Genomic DNA, 24648 nt, shown 5'->3' on the forward strand with positions numbered 1-24648 from the left:
GGTCTTGAACTCCTGACCTAGTGATCCACCTGCCTCGGCCTCCCAAAGTGCTGGAATTACAGGCATGAGCCACCATGCCTGGCCTTTCCCAAGAAGACTTCTATGAACCTGTCCAGGCCATTATACAATTTTGTTTTTTCTTTTTTCCTCTTCCATCAGACTGTAAATCTCTAAATGCATAGGCATTTCCCTACCTTTTGTACCCAGCATGACAATCAATCGGTGGTTGTTAAATGCATGCATTTAAATAAAAAATTCATTTATTTTCCACAGCAACATGTAAGATTTTTGGTGAAATGTGAAATGTTTCCATTTTTACCAACCACTCTCCACAGATTTAATCAGGTTTTTTTTCTAGGCATATTTCCTCTTGTGGTTCTGTTTCATTTTCTACTTTACTAAACCCAAGAGGAAACAAATATTCAGGATACACATTGGTAGCTAGACATTCTGTTCTAGTTTGCTGGGCCAGATAATCAAGTGAATGCAGATCTTCAAAGGAAGTTGAATTTGTAAACCACAGTCAGACAAAATTAGCAATCAGAAATGCCATTGTCCTAGGCAAGAGAATCTCTTTACAACCCCTCCTGTGGCTGGCTGTGGAAGCACCACAGCTAGACAGTTCACCTCCCGTCATGTTCTTGCTGGATAACTTGCTGTTATGATTCATTTTAAGGTGAAGCACTAGTGCATAAGAGCAAGTAATAAGGTGTGAAGTTGAAGACATTCATCCTGGACAAGCCCTGGTAGTGTTCCCCTGGTATTCTCATAGCAACCGAGGACAGGAAACAATTCTCAGTCGAATCTTGTAAATTTCCAGATTGGCTTTACTGATAACTTACCTAACATTTATTTAGCACTCATATCATGCTGTGTACGATAGAGTTACACTGAAAAAGCCATCTGACCATTCTATCAAGTTTCCCTTCCTTCCTTCCTTGCTTCCTTCCCTCCCTCCCTCCCTCCCTCCCTTCTCTCTCTCTCTCTCTCTCTCTCCTTCCTTCCTTCCTTCCTTTCTCCTTCCTTCCTTCCTTCCTTCCTTCCTTCCTTCCTTCCTTCCTTCCTTCCTTCCCTCCCTCCCTCCCTCCCTCCCTCCCTCCCTCCCTCCCTCCCTCCCTCCTTTCCTTCCTTCCTTCCTTCCTTCCTTCCTTCCTTCCTTCCTTCCTTCCTTCCTTCCTTCCTTCCTTCCTTCCTTCCTTCCTTCCTTCTCTCTCTCTCTCTCTCTCTCTCTCTTTCTTTTTAGACAGAGTTTCGCTTTTGTTGCCCAGGCAGGAGTGCAATGGCGTGATCTTGGCTCACTGTAACCTCCGCCTCCTGAGTTCCAGCGATTCTCCTGCCTCAGCCTTCAGAGTTGCTGGGACTACAGGTGCCCGCCACTACACCCAGCTAATTTCTGTATTTTTAGTAGAGACGGGGTTTCACCATGTTGGCCAGGCTGGTCTCAAACTTCTGACCTCTGGTGATCTACCTGCCTCAGCTCCCCAAAGTGCTGGGATTACAAGCGTGAGCCACTGCACCCAGCCTTCTTTTCTTTTTAGTATAAATGGAAAGAGGACAATGAACACCACATACAAACTACTTTGTTAAATCATCCTTGGTTTTTGTTTTTCAGTGAACTTTGATTAAAGGAAACATATTTGGGGAAAGAGTCATTCTGTTTATTTATGTGGACATTGCATTACATCTGAGGAATAGACAGAGTGTCAAGGTACAGAGGGCACTCTGTTGCCTAGATCAATCAGCCCCAGCCAAGGTCTAGTTATCCCTTTTTAGGTAAGTAGGTGAAAGGGTGATGGTGGTAATGTCAGTACTTGCATCTCTGGATATAGAACTTTTCCTAGACTATTGGAAAGTCAAAATTAAGGCTAGGAGTTCCAGGTCATATAGAGACCTCTAGCCATTAAAAACCCTTATGTGGTGTTCACAGAGCAAGTTTGGCATTTGTCCACTCTGAGAGGAATGCATGTCCTTGTGACTCGAATCATCAACTGAGATCTGGCCTTGACCTGTGGGGAAGGACGTGACGAGGAGAGAAACCCAGCAGGACATTGTTATCAGCTCCAGCATAAGCACGAGGGTGAAATGCATCTGCTTCTAGAGCTGCCCTTCTGCAGAGGAATTTGTTAGTTACCCGGCATTGGTTGAGTGTCTATTCTATTTAGAGCTCCTGTTATGTGGGCTAGCTAAGTATCAGCTCTTTAGGTCATAAATACATTGAGCATTTTGGGAAGATACTTAATATGTGTGTGGCTATGTATTTCTCTAACAACTATCCCCTAATTTTTTTTTACATGATGCATTATGTCCATATTAGATTCTGTACAGGGTCCCTTTCCTTTCCTTTCCTTTCTTTTCTTTCTTTTTTTTTTTTTGAGACAGGGGGAGTACAGTGGTGTGATCTCAGCTCACTGTAGCCTCAGCCTCCTAGGCTCAAGTGATCCGCCTACCTCAGTCTCCTGAGTAGCTGAGACCACAGGTGTGTGCCACCATGCCCAGCTAATTGTTGTATTTTTTTTTTTTTTAAGAGACATGGTTTCACCATGTTGCCCAGGCTGGTTTCCAACTCCTGGACTCAAGCGATCCACCTGCCTTGGCCCCTCAAAGTGCTAGCCTTATAGATTTACAGGTGTGAGCCACCGTGCCCAACCTTTTCTTTTCTTTTCTTTTTTTTCTTTTTCTTTAACTTACAATGCTTTAATTTTTGGACAGCTTTAATTGAAGTACAAATATGCACAAAAAATTGTGCATATTTAAGTATATACAATTTGATGACTTTGGTTATAATGCACACATACCTGTGATACCATTGCCACAATCAAGGTAACAAATATGTTCATCATCTCCAAAAGTTTCGTTGTGCCCCTTTTTCTGCCTTTTTATGTGTGTGTATGCAAGGAAGAACACTTAACATGAAATCTACCCTCTTAACAAATTTTTAAGTGCATGACATGGTATACTATTAACCATAGGCACTATGTTATACAGCAGATGTCTAGATCTTAATCATCTTGTGTAACTGTAGCTTCACACCCATTGAAAAACTCCCCATTTCCTCCATCCTCTGGCAGCCTCCATTGTATTTTCTGCTTCTCTAAATTTGATTATTTTAAAGGCCTCATGTAAGCGACATCATGCAGTATTTGTCCTTCTGTGACTGACTCATTTCACCTAGCATAATGTCCTTTAGGGCCAGCCGTATTGTCGCAAATCAACCCCTAACAATTTCATGCCTTGATTCTGTAGTAGCTCCCGTTCACATGAGCGGTGATAAAGTGTGCTTAATTGTGTGTTTGAGTCAGGTCTTTATACTCTTACTGCATGAAGCCATCCACAACCATGCACACGAGTAGTGTCTGTGTAAGAGCAGGCACAGTCAAACAGAAAGCACTCTGTTTCTGGCATGTCTGCAGAGCTTGGACACTGGTGTATGCAGAGACCCTCACAAGACTCTCCTTAAAACCCAAAGTGATTTTAAAACTTATGGTCGGACGTGGTGGCTCAGATCATATCACTGTACTCCAGCCTGGGCAACAGAGTGAGACTCTGTCTCAAAAAACAAAAAAACACCAAATTAAACCACTTGAGGTTGTACAAGAAATAGTCGGAGTGACTGAATCCTGCTGTGGAATCAATAACATGTGATTTGCTTAAAGGTTTACTTAAGTAAGTTATAAATCTAGGATACTTTTTTTTTTTTTTTTTTTTTTTTCTGTAGCCCAGGCTGGAGTGCAGAGGCTTCCATCTCAGGAAATGTCTCCTGTAGGTTGTGTTTGTTTGTTTGTTTTGTTTTGTTTTGAGACAGAGTCTCACTCTGTTGCCCAGGCTGGAGTGCAGTGGTGCAATCTCAGCTCACTGCAACCTCTGCCTCCTGGGTTCAAGCGATTCTTCTGCCTCAGCCTTCTGAGTAGCTGGGATTACAAGCGCCCACCACCACACCCGGCTAATTTTTGTATTTTTAGCAAAGACGGAGTTTCACCATGTTGGTCAGGCTGGTCTCAAACTCCTGACCTCGTGATCCACCTGCCTCGGACCCAAAGTGCTGGAACTATAGGCATGAGCCACCACACCCGGCCAGATGCCTCCCATATCTTTGAACGCCTCCCGGGTTCAAGCAGTTTTCCTGTCTCAGTTTCCCGAGTAGCTGGGATTACAGGCACCCACCACCATGCCCGGCTAATTTTTGTATTTTCAGTAGAGGCGGGGTTTCACCATGATGATCAGGCTGGTCTTGAACTTCTTGCCTGAAGTGATCCGCCTGCCTCGGCCTCCCAAAGTGCTGGGGGAGCCACCGCGCCCGGCCTATGATGCACATTTTGTTATTAGTTTTACATATACAGTGTTATCAGTGAGGAAAACCATAGGCAATAATACCCAGTTAAAGTGGTCTTTTTCTCAAGAAACAAGAAGCCTGGAGGTAGAAAGTTGCTGGCATTGGTTTAGCTGCCCGATAATGTCAATAAGACGCTGACCCTTTCTGTCTTTCAGTCTTGCCTTTCTTAGCACGTGGGCCTTTTGTTAACATGCTTGTTACTTCGTGAGAGTGAGATTGTGGCCACAGCTGCAGGTACCATGTTTGTATTCAAGCACGAGAATGGGGAAGGGGCAGTGCCAGTGACCACTGCTCCTCGGCCTCTCCTCTTTGTGCAGAAGTAAAGCCTTTCTCAAACACTCCCCCTTACGCTGCCCAAGAGTTTCATGTTTGTCTCGTTGTACAGAACTTGTCACGTGGCCATGCTTAGCTGCAAGAAAGGCTGGGAAAGAAATTTGTTTTGTTTTGTTTTGTTTTTTGAGATGGAGTCTTGCTCTTTTGCCAGGCTGGAGTGCAGTGGTGTGATCTTGGCTCACCGCAACCTCTGACTCCCTGGTTCAAGTGATTCTCCTGCCTCAGCCTCCCGAGTAGCTAGGATTACAGGCATGTGCCACCATGCCCAGCTAATTTTTGTATTTTCAGTAGAGATGGGGTTTCACCATGTTGTATGGTCTCAATCATGGACCTCATGATCCGCCTGCCTCGGCCTCCCAAAGTGCTGGGATTACAAGTGTGAGCCACCGGGAAAGAAGTATTTAACATTTTCAGCTTCCATAGTGGAGGCTGGCACAGCAGAGGAGGATTAGAAATAAGTTGCCCTACTAATGGCTTCTAGAGAGTCCCCACCAGTCCTTCATTAGGGAAGGAAGATGTGACCAGAATCTTTTCAGTGGCTTCCTTTTGTGGCATTTAGATGTAAATTAGATTTTTCAGGGTTTCAAGGAGCAGGCACATCCTCAGATTATTTCCATGAATGAAGGCCAATTATAAGGCTACATGGGGAAATAAAGGACACAGGAAGTTGTCTCAGGCCACGTGATGAGGCCATACAGGAAGTGGTCGGGGATGTACTTGTAGCCCCGTGGCTCTGATAGCAACTCTGGTGGCACCATCACAATACCTAGAAGTGACTCTTCAGAACTGGGCAACTGTGGGGATCCCTGGTCTGGGGCTCCACCATGACAGGGATGGAGCTGTTTTGCTTCTGACTCTACTGCTCTCGTCTGTATCAGCAGATTTTCACTCGTACCTTATGTCAAATGTCCCGAGAGTTCCTGTGGGACAGCCTTCACCATCCAGCAGAGGGCCACTATAGGGCAGAGCTCTCAAGGCCACCTCGGGCCTCTATCCATGTCTCCCTTGACCTATCTGTGTGACCGGGTGATGGGTCATGTGTAACCACTGTTGATCACACTCAGAGGGGATTGTGGGTGAGATGGACTCCCCGGGGCTTTGGAGGAGGTAATGAAACAATGGCTAGTCCTGGACCCTGGCTCTAGGCCATCTGCTAAGCTGTATCAAACTAGCCATTTTTTTTTTCTTTTTTGGTTGTTAGTTTCTATTTCATAATCATCAACTTAACTCTGCAATCCAGCTAGGCATGGAAGGGAACAAGGAAAACATGGAGCCCAAAGGGAACTGAGCGAGAGCACAGATTCCAGGATACTATGAGCAAACGGGGTGGAGGGGCACTCTCCTGAGCTATAGAAGGAATGGTCTGGTGGTTAAGATAAAACACAGTCAGCAATGGTGATCTTCTTGCTGGTCTTGCCATTCCTGGATCCAAAGCGCTCCATGGCCTTCACAATATTCATGCCTTCTTTCTCCTTGCCAAAGACCACATGCGTGCCATCCAACCACTCAATCTTGGCAGCGCAGATGAAAAACTGGGAACCATTTGTGTTGGGTCCAGCATTTGCCATGGACAAGATGCCAGGACCTGTATGCTTCAGGATGAAGTTGTCGTCATCAAATTTCTCCTTGTAAATGGACTTCCACCAGTGCGATTACGGCATGAGAAGTCACCACCCTGACATATAAACCCTGGAATAATTCTGTGACAGCAGGGACCTTATAACCAAATCCTTTCTCCCTAGTGCTCAGAGTGTGAAAGTTTTTTTCTGCTGTCTTTGGAAACTTGTCTGCAAACAACTTGAAGGAGACGCAGCCTAAGGGCTTGCCGTCGATGGCGATGTCAAAGAACACCGTGGGGTTGACCGTGGCTGATAGTGCAAGGCTTCTGGTGGTGGCAGCATCTGCAAAGCCCATTTTAAAAAAATGCAGCTATTTCACTATTTATACAATCATTCATCTTTCTATCTTCATTTTCTTGAAATTAAATCCCTAAAACCTTTCTGCCTTGACTATGCAGGGTGCCAGAAAACCAGAACAAATAATAACCAAAAAGGTCACATTTGTATTGCTTTGGTGGTGTATGTTCATATATATATATATATATATATATATATATATATATATATATATATATTTTTTTTTTTTTTTAATTAAAAATATTGATAGGCTGGGCACTGTGGCTCATGCCTATAATCTCAGCACTTTTGGAGGCCGAGGCCGGCAGATTGCTTGAGGTCAGAAGTTCGAGACCAGCCTGGCCAACATGGTAAAACCCGTCTCTACTAAAAATATAAAAAATTAGCCTGGTGTGGTGGTGCATGCCTATAATGCCAGCTACTCTAGAGGCTGAGGTAGGAGAATCACTTGAACCTGGGAGGCGGAGGTTGCAGTGAGTCGAGATCGCACCATTGCACTCCAGCCTGGGCGACAGAGTGAGACTCTGTCTCCAAAAAATATATATATGTGTGTATGTATATGTATATATATGTGTGTTTGTATATATATATGTGCATATATATATATATAAAGAGAGAGAAATAGAGAGAGAGAAGGGGAGAAAGAGAGAGAGGTGAAATTTGCATAGCATTTAACTGTTTTCTTTTGTTGAGATAGGCTCTTCTTCTGTCACTCAGGCTGGAGTGCAGTGGCGCCATCACAGCTCACTGCAGCATTGACCTCCTGGGCTCAAGTGATCCTCCCACCTCAGCCTCCAGAGTAGCTGGGACTACAGGCACGTGCCACCGTGCCCGGCTAATTTTTGTATTTTTTGTCAAGATGGGGTTTTGCTATGTTGCCCTGGTTGGTCTCCAATTCCTGAGCTCAAGCGATCTGCTCGCTATGGCCGCCCGAAGTGTTAGAGTTATAGGCGTAAGCCACTGTGCCCAACCCATTTACATGTTTTAAAGTGCACAACTTGGTGACATTTAGTGTGTTTACAGTGTTGTGCAACCATCACCTTTACCTGGTTCCAGAAGATATGTTTTTGAACAAGTGTGCATGAGTGTTGGGGATGATATTTCTCCTGTATTGAAAAGACTCTGTCAACGTTGCCTGCTAGACTGGCCCCAGGTGCTATAGGTTTATGGACCTAAACGCCTTTCTTGACTTTGCATAAGGAAAAGGTATCTTCCTGACCAAATGTCTCGGGCAACTCTCCCAATTCTCAGAAACTCCTTGGTCTTTCATGGTCTGCCATCCCTCAGCTGCAGAATTTGCAGTGAGACGCTATGTGTTCACCGAGGATTATTGTTTAACCATTTTATGGCTATTTAGATAGCAGTTAAATTTACACAAAAACAAACAAATGATGACCAAACCAAGTCACTGTCAAGGTCACAGGTGGCTATGTCTAACAAAAAAACAGAAGCTCTCCTTCAATTCACCCACTGGGAGAGGAATTTTCCAGCAGCATAAGGCCTCAAGATGAGTTGTCAGAGGGTAAGCTGCTGCTCAACCTAAACAACTATTTATTTATTTATTTATTTTTGAAACAGAGTCTTGTTCTGTCACTCAGGCTGGAGTGCGATGGCACGATCTTGGCTCACTGGAACCTCCGCCTTCCAGGTTCAAGCCATTTTCCTGCCTCAGCCTCCCAAGTAGCTGGGATTACAGGCACACACCACCATACCCAGCTAATTTTTGTAATTAGTAGAGACAGGGTTTCACCATGTTACCTAGGCTGGTCTCGAACTCCTAGCCTCAAGCGATCTGCCTGCCTTGGCTTCCCAAAGTGTTGGGATTGCACTCAAAACAAAACAAAACAAAAAGACAAAGAAACAAAAAAACGAAGAGTATGGTTTGATTGGACTTTTTTTTTTTTTTTGAGATGGAGTTTCACTCTTGTTGCCCATGTTGGAGTGCAATGGCATGATCTTGGCTTACCGCAACCTCTGCTTCCCGGGTTCAAGCAATTCTCCTGCCTCAGCCTCCTGAGTAGCTGGAATTACAGGCATGCACCACCATGCCTGGCTAGTTTTTTGTATTTTCAGTAGAGATGGGTTTTCACCATGTTGGCCAGGCTGGTCTCAAACTCCTGACCTCAGGTGATCCGCCCGCCTCGGCCTCCCAAAGTGCTGGGATTACAGGCATGAGCCACTGTGCCCAGCCTGATTGGAATTTTATAATCAGTATTTTTTTCAAAACTGGATTTTCATTTTAGTGGGCTATGAACAGTATGAACAAAAAATAAAATAGAATAATAAAGAATACGGTGCATTACAGATACAGTAAGTATTCCTTCTAGAAATGTTTGTCTCAGTAGTGTGTTTGTGTGTATATGTGTTTACTGGGTTATGATGTAAAATGCATTTCTTAATGTGGGTTATAGTTTAACAAGTTTGAAAGCCACGGACATAAATGGCTTTGGACCCGTCAGAACAGCTCAGACTTTTTTCACCAGCCTTGGGCCTCAGCCAGCTTCCCTGACCCTTCCACTATTGCCAGATGGAAATGTCATGGTTATGTTCAGAGTCCTTGTGCTAAACTCATGTATGCTCTTTATCAGAGGCAAAAATGGAGCATGACAGTCTGTTCTTAGGGCAAGTTCCAAGAACTGAGAACACAGTCCTCACAGGGTCATACAACTTTCAATTTTCCAGTTCCTAAACCGGTGTCAGTTCTGACTGTGCTCTCCTTGGTTATTCTGTGAATATACTTGAACGATAGAGGGCGTTTCTGCAGTGACGAGCTGGGGCACTGTCCTCCCTGACGCTCCGAAAAGCCACACTGCAGAACACTCTGGATAAAATTACCCCTGGGAGCCACCTGTTTACTACCCTTTATGCTTGAAGCTCTCAGCATGCAGTGCCCCGGATCACTTACAGTTCCCCAACTTCTTTTTCATGAAAAGAGCCATTCATTTCATCTCTTGGAGGTTGCAATTTGCCCTTTAAATTTTGCCTGTGATAAACTTAAGTCTGATAGCTTGCTTTGGCAGTACCTATGTGAAAGCAACTCGGAAAGTTAGAGAGTGAAATATTTAGCCAAATGATGGGCTAAAAAAGATAATACAAGCAATTCCAGTTAAGGTTCAGATTGAATTTCTTCTTCCTTTTTTTTTTTTGGGCCAAGGTCTCATTCTGTTGCCCAGGGGTGCAGTGGCACGACACGGCTCACTGCAGCCTCAACCTTCCTGGGCTCAGGTGATCCTCCCACTTCAGCCCCCTGACTAGCTGAGGACTACAGGTGTGTGCCATCATGCCCAGCTAATTTTTGTTTTTTGGGTTTTGTTTGTTTGTTTTGGTAGAAACTGTTTCGCCATCTTCCCGAGTCTTCTGTGCCCAGCTGTTCTGAGATTTCTTTCTTTTTTTTTTTTTTTTTTTTTTTTGAGACGGAGTCTCGCTCTGTCGCCCAGGCTGGAGTGGAGATTTCTTTTCAGTGTTATCTTGAGAATTCCTTTCCCCATCCTCCTTTGCTGGTCTCTTATTTCCTGAACTCCGTTTCTCAGTTTCTTCCTTAGTTCTGGGGAAGAATATCCTTCATTAGCTTTCTTGGGGACACATACATGAAAGAGGTCAATTCTTTAAGAGCTTGCACCTGTTGGGTGTGGTGGCTCACGCCTGTAATCCCAGCACTTCGGGAGGCCAAGGCAGGTGGATTACCTGAGGTCAGGAGTTCGAGACCAGCCTGGCCAACATGGTGAAACCCCATCTCTACTAAAAATTCAAAAATTAGCCAGGTGTGGTGACAGACACCTGTAGTTGCAGCTCCTCAGGAGGCTGAGGCCTGAGAATCGCTGGAACCCAGGAGGTGGAGGTTGCAGCGAACTGAGATTGCATCATTGCACTCCAGACTGGGTGACAGAGCAAGACTCCATCTCAAAAAAAAAAAAAAAAAAGAGCTCGCACATATGTAACTTTTGAATTCTCCCACTGCTGGTGTGGTTAGGTGGATATTATCGTTTGGCAATGATTTCCCCTCAAATTTAAGTCATTGCTCCATCATTTTCTAGTTTCCAGAATTGCTATTGAGAAGTTTTATCATTATTCTTAATCCTTTAACTGTGATTTGTTTCTCTTTTTTTGTCGCTCTCTCTCTCCCCACCCAAATTAGGCTTTAAAAGTTAAAAAGAGGCCGAGTGCGGTGGCTCACGCCTGTAATCCCTGCACTTTGGGAGGCCGAGGCGGGCAGATCACGAGGTCAGGAGTTCAAGACCAGCCTGACCAACACGGTGAAATCCCGTCTCTACTAAAAATACAAAAATTAGCCAGGCATGGTGGTGCACACCTGTAATCCCAGCTATTCAGGAGACTGAGGCAGGAGAATTGCTTGAACCTGGGAGGTGGAAGTTGCAGTGAGCAGAGATCACACCACTGCACTCCAGCCTGGGTGACAGAGCTAGACTCTGTCTCAAAAAAAAAAAAAAAAAAATGTTTAAAAGAAGGCTGGGCTTGGTGGCTCATGCCTGTAATCCCAGCACTTTGGGAGTCCAAGGTGGGCAGATCATGAGGTCAAGAGATTGAGATTAGCCTGGCCAGTATAGTGAAACCCCATCTCTACTAAAAAGACAAAAATTAGCTGGGTGTGGTGGCATGTGCCTGTAGTCCCAGCTGCTCGGGAGGCTGAGGCAGGAGAATCACTTGAACCTAGGAGGCGGAGGTTGCAGTGAGCCAAGATTGCGCCACTGCACTCCAGTCTGGACGACAGAGCGAGACTCCATCTCAAAAAAAGAAAAAAATAATAACATGAACAAACTGGAGAAGGGTATAACTGGCAGAAAAATGCCCAGGGATGAAGGTAGCAAAACTCAATGACAACAGAAAGGCTTACCTTCCTCACGGTCCCTGCTGATGGATCAGACACAACTTCTCTATAAAAATGGGACATATAATAATTGTAGGGAGCCGGGCATGGTGGCTCACACCTGTAATCCCAGCACTTTGGGAGGCTGAGGCGGGTGGATCATCTGAGGTCAGGAGTTCGAGACCAGCCTGGCCAACATGATGAAATCCTGTCTCTACTAAAAATACAAAAATTAGCCAAGAGTGGTGACGCATGCGTGTAGTTGCAGCTCCTCAGGAGGCTAAGGTAGGAGAATCGCCTGAACCTGGGAGGCGGAGGTTGCAGTGAGCCGAGATGGCACTACTGCACTCTAGCCTGGGCGACAGAATGAGATCTGTTTCAAAAAAAAAAAAAAAAAAAATTGTAGGGGGCCAAGGGAAAACTTCCCTTTTGCTGTCTGAAGCCTTGCTGAAAATAAATTCACAAAAGGCAAATTAATAGGAGAAATGCCGGACAAAATTTATTAATGTGCATGGGGGAAAATCACAGAGCGATTTCTTCACCACACAGTGGGGTAGAGAATCTTGTTACAAGAGCATCCGGTAAGACTGTCAGGAGGTCTTCCTGAAGGTCTCATATCCTCTTCTTGAGTGAAAGGGAGATGGGGAAACGTGGATGATTTAGGAAGGTAGTAAATGATCTTCAGGGGAAGTCAATGGAATTGAAATATACAACGGCCTGGGACAAACTCTGTTGGACCCAATGAGCAAACAGTGGTTTGTGACGAAAGTCTATCCATGTGTGTGGACCAAGTTGTCTTTCTTCTTGCAATGAGTTCAGTTAATGAAAACTTGAGGAAGGGACCAGAGGTAACTGTTTTCTTTTTTGGTGGATCCAGACTTCAGGCAGACAAAGGACCTTCAGAGTACAACTTCCTCCTGTGCTACGGGAGAGACAGAGGATTGAGAGACAGGAAGATGGGAGGAAAGTTAGAGAGATGTGGCCTCTTGTTCAGTTCAGTATGTCAAAGCACCGTGTTTTGGGGTAGCAGTTTCAGGACCCAGCCCAGTATAGTTCCCTAGTCCTGGTGCCCAGTCTCAGATCTCTTCAAGATAAACAGTCTCATTAATGTCCTGATTTTTTTTCATCATCCAATTACCCAGCTCATCTAGGCTGGTATATCTGTTGTTATATGATCATGTAACTCTGGAAGGTTTAGAGTTAAATATAGAAACGACGAGCTAAATCAAACCCATAGTACTAATATTTTTAGTACTAACCATTAAGTGTAAGACAATCTGCATGTGTCTGCTATTCATGCGAAGTGTAGTAGTAAAGAAAGAAATTATTCTCATAGGGAATCTTACAGATTACCTTGCAATTTCAATTTAAAATGTGCAATTGATTTTATATTTGTGACTTTAAAATGAAGGTGTGAGATAATTTGGTAAAGTGTATACATTGTACTGATTGTATTAAGATAATCTTGTTACAAGAGTGTCCGGTAAGGCTGTCAGGAGGTCTTCTTCAAGGTCTCATGACAGTTGCTTCTGCTACTGTTACAGGCTGTTACAGGCTGTGCCATTTCCCCTTTTACCAAATGAACCCCAACAGGCTCAGGAAACGACAGCTAAGGCACAGCTGAGACCAGACTGGAATATTCAAATGCAAATTTTGCTAAAGGCTCACATAGGGATCGGCAAACAGTTTTTGTAAAGAACTAGATTGTGAAGATTTTATTCTTTAGGGCCCAGGAGGCAAAACTGAGATTCTGTAGATACTTACATAACCATTTAAAATGTAGCCACTTAAAAAATATAAAAACTGGGTCGGGGGCGGTGGCTCACGCCTGTAATCCCAGCACTTTGGGAGGCCAAGGCGGGCAGATCACTTGAGGTCAGGAGTTCCAGACCAGCCTGGCCAACATGGTGAAACCCCATCTCTACTAAAAATTAGCTGGGCATGGTGGTGGGCACCTGTAATCCCAGCTACTCTCGAGGCTGAGGCACAAGAATCGCTTGAATCCAGGAGGTGGAGGTTGCAGTGAGCCGCGATCACGCCACTGCACTCCAGCCTGGGCGATAGAGAGAGACTCAGTCTCAAAAAAAATAATAATAATAAAAATAAAAAATAAAAAAATATATAAACTATTCTTAATTCTGGGGCTATACCAAGACAGGCAACTGGATAAATTGGTCCATGGACCATAATTTGCTAACCCTTGGGCATAAAATTTATTTATTTATTTATTTTTTTATTATTATTATTTTTTGAGACAGAGTCTCGCTCTGTCGCCCAGGCTGGAGTGCAGTGGCCTGATCTCAGCTCACTGCAAGCTCCGCCTCCCGGGTTCACGCCATTCTCCTGCCTCAGCCTCCCGAGTAGCTGGGACTACAGGCGCCCGCCACCTCGCCCGGCTAGTTTTTTGTAGTTTTAGTAGAGACGGGGTTTCACTGTGTTCACCAGGATGGTCTCGATCTCCTGACCTCGTGATCCACCCGTCTCGGCCTCCCAAAGTGCTGGGATTACAGGCTTGAGCCACCGCGCCCGGCCGGGCATAAAATTTAAAAAGATATCAAAATAAATAAATGCAGAGAATAACGCAAAATTAAATAAACCAGATTTCTAAGTACAACTCACCAGACTTCACATGAGTTTCCCTGCACTGTTGTTCTTACCATTGTGTCTACTGGAACACATCTAAGGAAGCAGAAGTACTTTTGAGCAGGGCTTACAACTGTGGTGATATCAATGGGAAGGGACAGACAATTTGAAAAAGCCTCCGTCCTGACCTCTGTCTTCCTGCCAACTCTCAAATTATAGAGACTCTCCAAATGTGCTTGTATTTATTGGGGGCCCACAGTGCCCAGTGCTATGCTGAGCACTAAGAATACGGTAGTGAGCAAGACTGGGTCCCTACCCCAAGGAGCTTACGGTTCCATGGGAAGACTGTCAAGAAAACGGCTCATTCTTTTGAAGTGCGGTAACTGTTCTCATAGCAGCATGGATGCACAACGTGGGCAGGCACCCACTGCACCCAGTTTTTAGGGACTAGGAGAGACTTCCTAGAGGACATGGTGTCCAAACTGAGGCCTGATGGATGAGAAGAACTTAGCAAGAGAAATAACTCAGCAGGTGCAATGCAGTGTGTGCCAAGTCGCAGCGGTAAAAGGGAGTGTCACTGTGTTTGGGGAGCTATGAGTATTTTATACGACCATTCAATGACTTACACAAAAGATGCATTCTCAACAAAGCACCTGTAACCAGGAAAAACAAATGCCCAAAGCAACATTCCTATAAAACAGGATTTCTCAAACTTCAGTACTATTGCCACTTTCCCGGGCATTGTTGAACGTTTAGCAGCATCCCAGGTCCCTACCAACTTGCCAGTAGCAAGCATCTAGAGTTGAGGCAACCAAAAAACTCCAGACATTGCGAATGTCTCCTGGAGGGCAAAATCTCATTGAGATTGAGAACTGCTGCAAAAAAATATAATGATAAAGAATGTCATGGGATCATTCCCAGTACACCAGCTAGGAACACTGGCCTATCCAGGTGTTCTTGTTAGGAGTAGCAATGGCTCATTGCTGCTCCATTTTGCCAAGGAGAGGAGGTGACCAGATGTCTCAGTCAGATACAACCTCCTCCTTCCACCAACCACCAATTGCTACCCCTGAAAGGTCTGACTAAGGCCTTTCATTCTGCAAGCACCGAGGGACCCCCATCCAGAAAAACCTGCTAGACTCATTCTTGGCAAGATGCAGGTCCCTATTATCTGCACCATTCCTGTAGTTTAATGTGGTTACACAAACATTTACCAAATTGTAGTTGATTCCAAAGCATTTGTTTTTTATTGCCACTATATAGTGCACATCCAGTTGCCAAGATGATGAACACCAGGATGTGGGTAAAAAATGGTTCCTGCTGCCCAGCTCCTCATAGAGATTGGCATCATCCACCTAAGGGAGTGTAGTGAGGGCTTTTGGCTGTATGGATCTTACTGTTTTAACACTTTGCTAATAAAAGTCTTAAGTGGCAAAAAAAGTCCAGCTACTTGAGAAGTGTCTATATGGCCGGACTTTAGAATACAGGATTGAGAGGCAAGTACATGAGTGACGCGGATAGGGAACTAGATTCTTACCGCTGGAGGGCTCTAAGGACCACTGGTCAGGGGCCTTGTGTGCCAGCCTGAGGGCTTACTTTTAATCTTGAGGACACTGGGGAGCCAATGAAGAATTTTAAACTGGTGAGTGCCATGGCCAGATGAATTCAAATTTCTACAGCACTTACATTTTACAAAGTACGTTTCTGCACACGTCGCCTCATTTAACATTCTGTAGGGAGGGTATTGTTTCCATTTTGCAACTGAGGACTTTAATGAACTCAAGGCCAGAGAGCTAATAAAGTTGTGACCAGGACTGAGTAGAACCTAGGTCTTCATTTCCATATTGCTACCTGGGTGTGTTAACTGTAGTCAGATAAAAAACATGCACAAAGAGCCAAATAGGGGGAAAGTTGAAGCCAAAGAATAGATGAAAAAGAAGCTGCTTCCAACAGGGACTAGCACTGAATAGTTCATAGATATATTTCTGGACTTACTACTTTTTTTGTTATTCTTTTTTTTTTTTTTTTTGGAGATGGAGTCTCGCTCTGTTGCCAAGGCTGGAGTGCAGTGGCACAATCTCAGCTCACTGCAATCTCCGCTTACCAGGTTCCAGCAATTCGCCTGCCTCAGCCTCCCAAGTAGCTGGGACTGTAGGCAGGCAGCACCATGACCAGCTAATTTTTGCATTTTTAGTGGAGACAGGGTTTCGCCATGTTGGCCAGGCTAGTCTTGTACTCCTGACCTCAGGTGATCCACCTGCTTCGGCCTCCCAAAGTGTTGGAATTATAGGTGTGAGTCACGGCGCCCGAACTTTTTTGTTATTCTTGTTTCTAAACTGGTTATGCTGCTGCAACCAAGTTACTATTCCCTAGAGAAATAGTTTCCAATTCATGGGCCAAGACCCTTGGGGGAACCCAAGGTTACTGCAGGGGGCCCACAAATTCAATATGCATTTTCATAATGGACACTGAGAATACTACCATCTATTTTACAGGGACTCCAGAGTTTTAAAAAATTCATTTTTCTTTCCAAAAGATCTTTGGCCAGGCATGGTGGTTCATGCCTGTACTCCCAGCACTTTGGGAGGCCAAGGCAAGAGGATTGCTTGAGTATAGGAGTTTGAGGCTGCAGTGAGCTGTGACTGGGCCACTGCACTCCAGCCTGGGTGACAGAGCGAGACCCTGTCTTGAAAAGCAAAACAAAACAAAAGCACAAAAAAACCCACAAAGGGATCTTCATACTTGAAGTTTGGCGATTCCTGTGTATTTCTAAGTATTATGTGAGTATTAGCACAGGCTGGTGGGGCTTAGGGTAATGGTAGACTTTGGGTGTCCAAAAGCTCTATAGGAGAGGGAGGAATCCAGTACTTAGTATGCAGTGCCACACAGTCATGAGTCTGGAAAGGACTTGGTGAGGTGAGAGAGAGGTAGAAAGCGTCATGTTCTTATTTCCCTGCCCTAGAAAGGCAAGCATTCCAATGACTTTCCCCCACAGGCTGGGGATTGTATTTGTTTTTATGGCCAGAATTCAGGGGATACTTCAAACGGGTCCATATTTTATTGATTTCAAAAGAGTGCGTGGCAAAAATCCAGGTACTCACCTAGAGTCCAGTTTGGAGGACAGAAAAGGGATTGTTTAAGCTCCGCCTGGGGCCTGAGCTGGAGACACAGAAGGAAATGAAATAGATGGCCCCGGGCCCTGGTTCTGTAACAGGCCAGTTATGAAAACTCTGTTTCATCACCTGTAAAATGGAAATAACATTTCTTTGGCTTGAATGAATCAAGGAATGTAAAGATTCCTGGAGTACCACTTTGCATCAATAGATGCAAGTTTTATACATATGCATTTATTCTTTATTCTTTTTTTTTCCGAGATGGAGTCTCGCTCTGTCGCCCAGGCTGGAGTGCAGTGGTGTGATCTCGGCTCATCACAACCTCCACCGCCCAGGTTCAAGTGATTCTCCTGCCTCAGCCTCCCGAGTAGCTGGGATTACAGGTGCCATCACCACATTCGGCTACTTTTTGTATTTTTAGTAGAGACGGGGTTTCTCCATATTGGTCAAGCTAGTCTCGAACTCCCGACCTCAGATGATCTGCCCGCCTTGACCTCCCAAAGTGCTGGGATTACAGGCGTGAGCCACGGCACCCGGCTCCAGCTACTTGGGAGGCTGAGGCAGGAGAATCACTTGAACCTGGGGGCCGGAGGTTGCGGTGAGCCGAGATGGCGCCACTGCACTCCAGCCTGGGCAACAAGAGCGAGGCTCCGTCTCAAAACAAAACAAAACAAAACAAAACAAAAATATACCTGGGTGTACTTGAACACAAACACTGCAATACCATTAAAAAATGTGATATATTAATATACAACTATTTACATATATGTATATTATATATATTATATATGTAAAAGTTTCTACTCATATAGTATGGTTCTTTTAATTTTTTGGTCTATTTGGACATATTCTTTTTTTTTTTTTTGAGAGGGAGTATCACTCTGTTGCCCAGGCTGGAGTGCAGTGGCGCGATCTTGGCTCACTGCAACCTCCGCCTCGCGGGTTCCAGCGATTCTCCTGTTTCAGCCTCCTGAGTAGCTGGGATTACAGGCGCCCGCCACCACGTCCGGCTACGCTAATCTGTACATTTTATTATTTATTATTTTTATTTTTTTATTTTTTTGAGACGGAGTCTCGCTCTGTCACCCAGGCTGGAGTGCAGTGGCCGGATCTCAGCTCACTGCAAGCTCCGCCTCCCGGGTTCACGCCATTCTCCTGCCTCAGCCTCCCGAGTAGCTGGGACTATAGGCGCCCGCCACCTCGCCCGGCTAGTTTTTTGTATTTTTTAGTAGAGACGGGGTTTCACCGTGTTAGCCAGGATGGTCTCGATCTCCTGACCTCGTGATCCGCCCGTCTCGGCCTCCCAAAGTGGTGGGATTACAGGCGTGAGCCACCGCGCCCGGCCTAATCTGTACATTTTCAAGCTAAAAGCTGGGGTATAAAAAAATAAGGGCAAATTTACTTCCATCCAACTGTGAAGGTTCACGCGGGCACAGAGAACCGCCCCCTGAGAAGGTTGCTTTTCCAGGGTTCTCGATGCGTTCCCCAAATTTCTCTTCCACCTCCCAGTCGATATCAGAGGCCACATCAGGCGCCACCGAGTCCGAAGCAGCTTCCTCCTCAGGCAGCGGCAGTGGAAGATCCCGAAAGGGACTTGGGGCTGGCCCCGCCCCTAAGTGTCTCTGTCGGGGGGGGGGTCAGGGGCGTGCCATGGGCGTGGCTAGTGCTGGCAGAAACCAATGGGAACTGAGGAGGTTGGCGTGTTTGCGCGGGCGGGGCGGGGCGGGGCGGGGCGGGGCTGCGCGCAGGCTCCTGGGCCGGCGCGGCATTTTCTCCTTTCCTGGAGCGGCCTCCGGTTCTTGTAGCAACTGAGTCCGGGTTGCAGGAGGTGTGGGGCCGCCGCCTCCAGGTAAGTCCTGGCCCGCGCCTCCTCCCGCCGGCCCCTCTTTCTCTGCGGCTCCCGGAACCCGGGCCTGGGGTAGGGTTGGGCTGCGGTTTCCTGGGAGCCTCCTTTGCAATCGGGCGTGCTCTGGGCTGCCCTTGCTTTCCAGTTCGCAGGCCGGGCGGGGCTCGGCGGGGCGCGAGGTTCGGGGGACTGGGACAGGGCTCCTCTTCTCGGGCTGCTCCCTCCTTGGGTCGGGCTGGTGCATCGCTGTTGGCGTGGGGTGATTCCTGTTCCAGGGTCATTGAGATCCGAGTGCGAATCCCGTCGTGGCATCTCTGCGTCTGCACGCGTGCCCCGGGCTTGCAACCCTGCCTGTACGTCCCTCCCACTCGTGGGTTCATTCAAACGGCAGCCTGAGCGCCCGCGAGCTTCGCATTCTGGGAGAGGGCACACCACATTCGGAATCGCTCGTGGCACATGCTAGGCTGGGAGGAAATTGCCTGGAGAGTTAATGTACCTCTGGGTTTTAAAGTCTTTCTAGGTGCAATTTCATGTAAAGCAGTTGCAGTGATTAGCATTTTTGTTCTGCGCAAGAGTAGCAAAAACAGTGTTGGCACTGCCCTGCGGATTCGGCTTGCCGTCCTACTTGGGTAGTGAGAAAGTTGAAAGGCATGAATTTTGCTTTTGGCTTTGCCGTTGCGAAGCTTTGTGACCGCGGACTCAGTTAATTAACGTGAAACGAGATGATAACTTAGAAGATTTCTTTTAAACCCCGCTTTTTGGAAGTCTGTGATGACCTTAGTTTTCTTTCTGCACCTTTAAAAAGAACAGGAAATAGGAAAAGTTCATGAAAGGGCATTATTGAAAGGGCAGTCGGTCCAGCAAGGAACAAAAATGTATGAGAGCACAGAAGCCTTAAAGGCTGTGCGATTACAGTTTAAGAGTTCAGACTGAAACGGAAACAGCAAGTAAAACTGAAAGAACGTATCAGGAATTAAATAAGAGTAACGGCTGGGAGCAGTGGCTCACGCCTGTAATCCCAGCACTTTGGGAGGCCGAGGCGGGCAGACCACCTGAGGTCAGGAGTTCGAGACCAGCCTGGCCAACATGGAGAAACCCTGTCTCTACTAAAAATACAAAAATAGCCGGGCGTGGTGACGGATTCCTGTAATTCTAGCTACTCGGGAGGCTGAGACAGGACAATCGCTTGAACCCAGAAGGTGGAGGTTGCAGTGAGCCGAGATCATGCTTTTGCACTCCAGCCTGGGCAATAAGAGCAAAACTCCCCCTCTAAATAAATAAATATTAGAAACTTGGAAAGCGTTCAGAAGTACCAGCAGCTAGTATTATATTTAATTACCTCCCTTTACAGCTGTGCACATGAGGTCAGGTGGGTGAAAATAAACACTAAGCAACCATATAAGAGAAAATGTAGACAGGACGTGTAACTTAGCATATATCCTAAGTGTAGGGAGAATCCTTTGAAATTCTTAATTTGTATAGACATTTTCATTCAGAAAACTTGTTTTTAACCTTTCTTGACAGGGTCTTGCTCTGGCACCCAGGCTGCCAGAGTGCAGTGTCATGATCATAGCTCACTGCAGCCTTGAAGTCCTGGGCGTATGTGCCCCTTCCACCTCAGCCTGCGGAGTAGCTGGGACTAGAGTCGCCTACCACCATGCCTGGATAATTTTTTGGATTTTTTTAGTAGAGATGGTCATCTCATTCTGTTGCCTAGGCTGGTCTTGGACCCCTGGCCTCAAGCTATTCTCCAGCCTCAGCCTCCCAAGTAGCTGGGATTACAGATATGTGTGACTAGCCCAGCTAACAACTTTGTTGTTTTTTTTTAATTTGTATTTTTCACTTTTTTTTGTATTTATTTATATATTTATTTATTTATTTGAGATGGAGTTTCGCTTTTGTTGCCCAGGCCAGAATGCAGTGGCGCGGTCTCGGCTTACTGCAACCTCCGCTTCCTAGGTTCAAGCAGTTCTCCTGCCTCAGCCTCCCGAGTAACTAGAATTACAGGCGCCCACCACTATGCCTGGCTAATTTTTGTATTTTTAATAGAGATGGGGTTTCACGGTGTTGTCCAGGCTGGTCTTGAACTCCTGACCTCAGGTGATCCACCTGCCTTGGCCTCCCAAAGTGCTAGGATTACAGGTGTGAGCCACTGCACCCGGCATGTTTGTTTTTAAGTTAAAAAAAAAAATTTGGGCCAGGTGCCGTGGCTCATGCCTAATCCCAGCACTTTGGGAGGCGGAGGCAGGCAGATCACAAGGTCAGGAGTTTGAGACCAGCCTAACCAACATGGTGAAACCCCATCTCTACCAAAAATACAAAAATTAGCTGGACATGGTGGCGCATGCCTATAATCCCAGCTACTCAGGAGGCTGAATTGCTTGAACCTGGGAGATGGAGGTTGCAGTGAGCGGAGATAGTGCCACTGCACTCCATCCTGGGTGACAGAGCGAGACTGCATCTCAAAAAAAAAAGAAAAAATTATTCAGCCAGTCACTAACAGCTAACAAGTTTTTCTTTTTTTTTTTTTTTTTTTGTGGGGGGGATAGAGTCTCACTCTGTCGTCCAGGCTGGAGTGCAGTGGCGCCATCTTCGCTCACTGCAACCTCCGCCTCCTGGGTTCAAAGCGATTCTCCTGCCTCATCCTCCTGAGTAGCTGGTATTACAGGCATCTCCACCTCGCCCAGCTAATTTTTGTATTTTTAGTAGAGACGGGATTTCACCATGTTGGCCAGGCTGGTCTTGAACTCCTGACCTCAAGTGATCACCCTCCTCCACCAACCAAAGTGTTGGGATTACAGGTGTGAGCCACCATGCCCAGCCAACAGCTAACATTTTTAAAAATAAAATTTTTTGTTTCCTCTCCTGGAAAATTCTATATTTATAATGCATGTATAGAATTCCCTGCCCTGCACCCACTAATATTTTTTTTAACAGCCTTTGGAAGATAGTGTTTGGCTGCAAAGTAGTCCCTAGAGGAATGGTCATGTGATCCTTCGGAGAGACCTTAGTTTGAATATTTGGTAGCTTTGACTAGGGAAAGTTACTTTTCTTCTCTGAGGCTGTTTGGTCAGTTGTGAGATGTGGCTGATGATACCTCTTTCATAGGATTGTGAGGAAAATGTATAGCAATGCCTGACAGCAGGTATTCAGGGATGACTGCTAGTGTTAGTAGTATGTTCATAATGCAGCAAGGAGAAGGAATGAATTACTGGGTTTTAGCATGGCTTAGAGAACATGGCTGTAAGAGGAGTGTAAAATCAGTGTACAGCCACTGCCCGACACTGGAATTTCTGCAAAGTTTTAATTCCTTCCCCGAGTTGCTGCCCAGACACTATTGACTGCTAAGGACACATGAATCTCTCTGACTGTCTTGGCTTGGCAGCCTTGGGACTTCTGTAGATCCACTTGGGATTTTTCCAAACAACTGTGTTTGGAATTTAAGGAAGTGTTTCAGGAGACTCCCCTTCAGAAAGAGCTCCAAAACAAAGAAATGGGTTAGTTTACTGAACAGAGGTTTCAACCTAAGATAACTATAGCCCTGTCACAGCTTGCTGTGGCCAGTACAACCTGGTGGACATCTACTTACTTATTCCAGTCCTAACTAGCCATTTGCATGTGTGTGTGTGTGTGTGGGGTGTGTGTGTGTGTGTATGTGTTTTGAGACAAAGTTTCGCTTTTGTTGCCCAGGCTGGAATGCAGTGTTGAGATCTTGGCTCACTGCAACTTCCGCCTCCCAGTTTCAAGTGATTCTTCTGCCTCAGCCTCCTGAGTAGCTAGAATTACAGGCACCTGCCACCACACCTGCCTGAGTTTTGTATTTTTAGCAGAGACTGGGTTTGCCATGTTGGCCAGGTGGTCTCGAACTCCTGACCTCAGGTGATCGCCCACCTCGGCCTCCCAAAGTGCTGGGATTACTGACATCAGCCACCGCGCCCGCCCCTTTTCCTTATTTGGATGTTTGCCCATCTACTGCGGCTCTCTGGTTCATATTTAAGCCAAATGATTCTTTTGCTCGGCAAACAATGACTTGATAAGTTCCAGTAATATTAACTGCTTAGAGATCTAGTCCTAGCTTTGGAAAGGAAAAGAGAAAGGCCAAAAAGTTCTTTTGCCTCCTGACTAGCTAACTTTAAAAAATTGTAATTGAATGGAAGTACTTGCTTATAGGATGCTGATCCGGGAGTGGACAATAATTTGTAGAAAAGTTTTATTGGTGGTACTTCTGAATGAATGGGCACGTGATTCATCCCATTTGTTTCAAAACTATGAAGAAGCAATTCCATCACATTTTTTAGCTCTAGTTGAGTATTTACATGTTAGTATTAACCGAGAGCCTCTGGATTTTAACCTAACCAGCTGAAAACTTAATATCAAAACCGACAGAGGAAAAAGTAGCCAGATCTCATTAAAACTTAACTAGCTGGCCAGGCACAGTGGCTCACGCCTATAATCCTAGCACTTTGGGAGGCCAAGGCAGGTGGATTACCTGAGGTCAGGAGTTCGAGACCAGTCTGGCCAACATGGCAAAATCCTGTCTCTATTAAAATACAGAATTAGCTGGGTGTGGTGGCACATGCCTGTGATCCCAGCTACTTGGGTGACTGAGGCAGGGGAATCACTCGAACCTGGTGGAGGTTGCAGTGAGCTGAGATTGCGCCATTGCATTCCAGCCTGGGGAACAAGAGTGAGACTTTGTCTCAAAAAAAAAAAAAAAAAAAAAAAGATGGAGTCTGACTCTGTTGCCCAGGCTAGTCTTGAACTCCTACGCTCAAGACTACAGATTTCAGGGACTACGGATGTGTGCCACTACACCTGCCTTCGTTTTGCTTTTTAATCGGCAATCAGCTAAGTCTAAGAATAAGTTGAGGAAGTTAGTACTGGATGGTAAATGAATTATTGGATTTATTATTAATAGGTTCTTACAATCTCTAACTTACAGTCTTAATTATTATATGAGTTACCAATTTAATAAGGCTAGGATTTACTTAAGTGCAGTTACTAAATATTTTCAAGGATAATAGGGAGCTGATAGGAGTCTTTTGGGAAAGGGCTTGCTCTTTGGTACTGAAATACCTAAAAACATAGTGGTTTTCTTGTTTCATTCTTACAGAACCTTCTATTTTACTCATTTGTAACTGCTATGAATTTGGTTAGTATCCATCAACAAGGAATAATGATTAATAGGTTTATTCAAGGTGCTCTGTGGGGGGATCTTAGCGTTGGAAACTGATATTCTGGGCAGTGGTGACTCGTGGTAGCCCTCTCCTGGGAAAAGGAGACTTGGGAAGTTCCTAAACACAGGCAAAGTAAACATGTTGGGCATATTGCCTGCCAATAATGACTGAAAAGTTAGAAATTTTGTTTTAAACCAACAGTAGCTATAGTTGATAGTATATATACAAAAGTGTATTAGTTGTATGAGTCTCCTGTTAATGGGCATGAGGCCACATTTACCGGCTCTAATTACATACAACTGTAGAACGTGACATGAATGTGAAGGACCTGAGCTGTGGCACGAGAGTACACATCACAGGGAGCAAGGTCTTATTACGGAAAAGGAAGATGGAGGGCAACATTTGTGAGTGTCTTTAAAATATATACGGCTTAATCCACACAATAGGCCTACAGCCTGACATTTATTTAACTTAGTGAATAAAAGTATGGCTGTACCCCTAATTGGTTGTGTTGTCTGCTGTGGT

At 45.4% G+C, this 24648-nt stretch overlaps 2 protein-coding genes and 1 pseudogene across 8 annotated transcripts in view; 1 reads left to right on the top strand and 2 right to left on the bottom strand.

The window, feature by feature from the left end:
- The window catches only part of SLC25A30 (solute carrier family 25 member 30), a 78198-nt gene that overhangs the window by 34119 nt on the left and 19431 nt on the right, over positions 1–24648 (top strand). Inside the window, exon 1 of one of the 6 annotated variants that reach the window (XM_028837282.2) lies at positions 18808–18949. The exons of 4 other annotated variants lie outside the window; for them this stretch is intronic. The gene's annotated coding sequence lies outside the window, so the exon portion shown is untranslated. Of the gene's footprint in view, positions 1–18807; positions 18950–24648 lie in introns of those variants that run through there. One more of the 6 variants, XM_028837280.2, reaches the window with a different exon arrangement.
- LOC144336317 (peptidyl-prolyl cis-trans isomerase A pseudogene) lies at positions 5908–6707 on the bottom strand (annotated as a pseudogene).
- LOC106994252 (uncharacterized) lies at positions 11884–19870 on the bottom strand. 2 transcript variants are annotated; one of them, XM_077974328.1, is made up of 3 exons: positions 18503–19870; positions 17089–17229; positions 11884–12321 (listed from the first exon to the last, which is right to left on the bottom strand). In XM_077974328.1, the coding sequence occupies exon 1, from the start codon at positions 19324–19326 to the stop codon at positions 18661–18663; it is 666 nt and encodes a 221-aa protein (XP_077830454.1). In that variant the 5' UTR covers positions 19327–19870; the 3' UTR covers positions 11884–12321; positions 17089–17229; positions 18503–18660. The 2 variants fall into 2 exon arrangements, with proteins under 2 accessions (XP_077830454.1, XP_077830453.1); XM_077974327.1 differs by having other exon boundaries at positions 11884–12326.

Source organism: Macaca mulatta, chromosome 17 (genome assembly GCF_049350105.2).
Source record: "Macaca mulatta isolate MMU2019108-1 chromosome 17, T2T-MMU8v2.0, whole genome shotgun sequence".
In the NCBI taxonomy this organism is placed as follows: Eukaryota; Metazoa; Chordata; class Mammalia; order Primates; family Cercopithecidae; genus Macaca; species Macaca mulatta.

Bases quoted from the DNA above. Each gene is read 5' to 3' on its own strand.
- LOC106994252 (XM_077974328.1), bottom strand. From the start codon at position 19,326: ATGAACCCACGAGTGGGAGGGACGTACAGGCAGGGTTGCAAGCCCGGG.